At 47.6% G+C, this 2,500-nt stretch overlaps 1 protein-coding gene across 1 annotated transcript in view; it reads left to right on the forward strand.

Moving 5' to 3' along the window:
* Window positions 1–2,500, forward strand: part of LOC134451849 (protein turtle homolog B-like) — a 46,592-nt gene that overhangs the window by 41,914 nt on the left and 2,178 nt on the right. The window contains exons 21-24 of the mRNA XM_063202246.1: window positions 679–795; window positions 1,331–1,516; window positions 1,756–1,888; window positions 2,160–2,298. Coding sequence (XP_063058316.1) covers window positions 679–795; window positions 1,331–1,516; window positions 1,756–1,888; window positions 2,160–2,298 — 575 coding nt within the window. The remainder of the gene's footprint in view (window positions 1–678; window positions 796–1,330; window positions 1,517–1,755; window positions 1,889–2,159; window positions 2,299–2,500) is intronic.

Below are 2,500 nucleotides of genomic sequence, written 5' to 3' on the forward strand. Positions count from 1 at the left end.
AACATTGCCACACGGAAGCGCGCGCCGTTGTGGCAACTCCAACTCATGACTTTGGGCAAGGGGAAATGTGGGGATTGAAGTGTGTGTAAATGTCTAATTTGTTGTACTGTCTGTAGGCCTAATGTTGGTGAATAGTGACTGAAATGTGTACAATGGCAATTGTGTTTTGAATGTTATTTTCTTTTGACTGCTGGAATTTAAACTGGCTGATTTTGTTTTGTGATGGTCTAGTGTAATGGTTTGGACCAATCATGTGTAGCCTCTGTTGCAATTGGTTAATTGGTTTGTAATGGGTAGACTGAGGCCCAGCCCACTGATGTGAGTGGGCACAAAAAGAGTCAGCTGTGTGACTAACGAGGTCGTTGACTGCAGTGTCTGCTGCTGTTGAGAGAAAGCACATGTGAGTGAAATTTAGGCTGCTGTGCTACTGTGAAGTTTTGATTTTGGATCTTTTTTTGGCCAGTGATTTGTCTTCAGTTTTGGTTAAGTTGATTTTGCCCTTGTGCACATTTCATTTGATTATATGTAAAATAAAAAGGCGCCTATTTTGATAAAAACACTCAACGTTGTGAAGCCGTGTCTCTCCTCCTCTGGCACTTCATCCACAAAGAACAAGAAGTGGCTACCAGCTACTTCACACGCCCCTTCTCGCACTCTCTCTCTCCTTCCGCACCCCCCTCCAGGGCGTGTGTCGTACGTGCCGTCCACCATGGTGATGCGGGGGGGTTTGCGGCCCCCTCACATGTCCCCGTTGTCTTCCAGTCAGGACTCGTACCCCCGACCCCCCGCCTACAGGTACAGCTCTACCGGTGGATGTACTGTATGTATGTATGTACTGTATGTATGTATGTATGTATGTATGTATGTATGTATGTATGTATGTATTAGGGGTGTGAATCTTATACCCACAAAACGATCCTATTCAATCTCGATTCACAGGCTACGATTTGATTCAGGGACGATTCATAAACAATATTTAGCGATTCGGTGCAATTCAATGTCGATTCGTTGTGATTCAATGTTACATAACGATAACCGATCCAAACTCGGTTATCTTTACACCCCTATTAGATAGATAGATAGATAGATAGATAGATAGATAGATAGATAGATAGATAGATAGATCGGTTATCTTTACACCCCTAGTATGTATGTATGTATATACATTATGTATACGTTTTTTGGGCTCAGATTAGTAATTGGTGGTTGATGTGCTGCCATGAATATTCTTCTTAGATAGTCCACTACAAAAATATTCACACAATAGTGGCACTGACTGTGGTTACTGTGTAATAATAATAATGTAATGTAATATTGATGTAATTTCCAGCCCCCGGCTGCAGCGGCCATTCCAGGGCTACACGGTGCTGCGTCCGCCCCTCGCCCCGCCCCCCCTCGACCCCCACGCCTTCCCAGCGGGCTTTGCGGCCTTCCCCGGCGGCCATTTCTACGACTACAGCCTGGACCCCGACCCCCCGCCGCCCTTCTACCTGGCCGAGATGAGCCCCCTACGGAGGTAACACACACACACACACACACACACACACACACACACACACACACACACACACACACACACACACGCACACACACTCCCCGACATAACCCTGACCCCCCGCCGCCCTTCTACCTGGCCGAGATGAACCCCCTACGGAGGTAACACACACACACACACTATGCCACACACACACACTCTCTCTCTCGCTCTCTCTCTCTGTCTTCATCCCTCATTCTCTCCTTCTCTCTCTCCCCCAGTTCCATCATGTCGTCTCCTGCGTACCCATTGGACGTCTCCTTCGGGGTTCCCCCGCCGCTATTGGAGGAGCTGACTGAGGAGGAGGAGCTTCAGCCGTTCTACTCCTCATCGGGGGTGGAGCTCAGCTCGGGGGTGGGCCTAAACGCATCACATCATACGATATGATATGATATTATATAACACGTTATTGCCAGTTTTTACTGGAATTCATTTTGCATCGATGAACAAGACACGTTTAAGGAGGGACAAAATATATGTAACAGCACAGGATCTCATCTCTTCTCTCTTCCCTCCTGTGTGTGTGTCTCTCTGTCCTGTACGCACGTGTGTGTGTGTCTCTCTCTCTCTCTCTCTCTCTCTCTCTCTCTCTCTCTCTCTCTCTCTCTCTCTCTCTCTACCGTAGGTGGAGTTGAGCTCTGGTGTGGAGCTGAGTGGCTCGGAGGTGTGGCAGGGTGGTGAGGGGGGCCTGTCAGGACGCTTCTCTGGGATGGAGGGGCCCCACCTCATGTTCCCCATCTACCACCACCTGCACCTGCACCACCGTGAGTATAGGAGATTACAGTAAATTACGGCAGATTACTGTCTATGCTATATACTAGGATGTTATAGCATATACCATCACGGTGAGTATGGCAGATTACAGTAAATCACAGTAAATTACGGCAGATTACTGTGTATGCTATATACTATGATGTTATAGCATATACCATCACCGTGAGTATGGCAGATGACAGTAAATCACAG

Source organism: Engraulis encrasicolus, chromosome 7 (genome assembly GCF_034702125.1).
Source record: "Engraulis encrasicolus isolate BLACKSEA-1 chromosome 7, IST_EnEncr_1.0, whole genome shotgun sequence".
NCBI classification, from domain to species: Eukaryota; Metazoa; Chordata; class Actinopteri; order Clupeiformes; family Engraulidae; genus Engraulis; species Engraulis encrasicolus.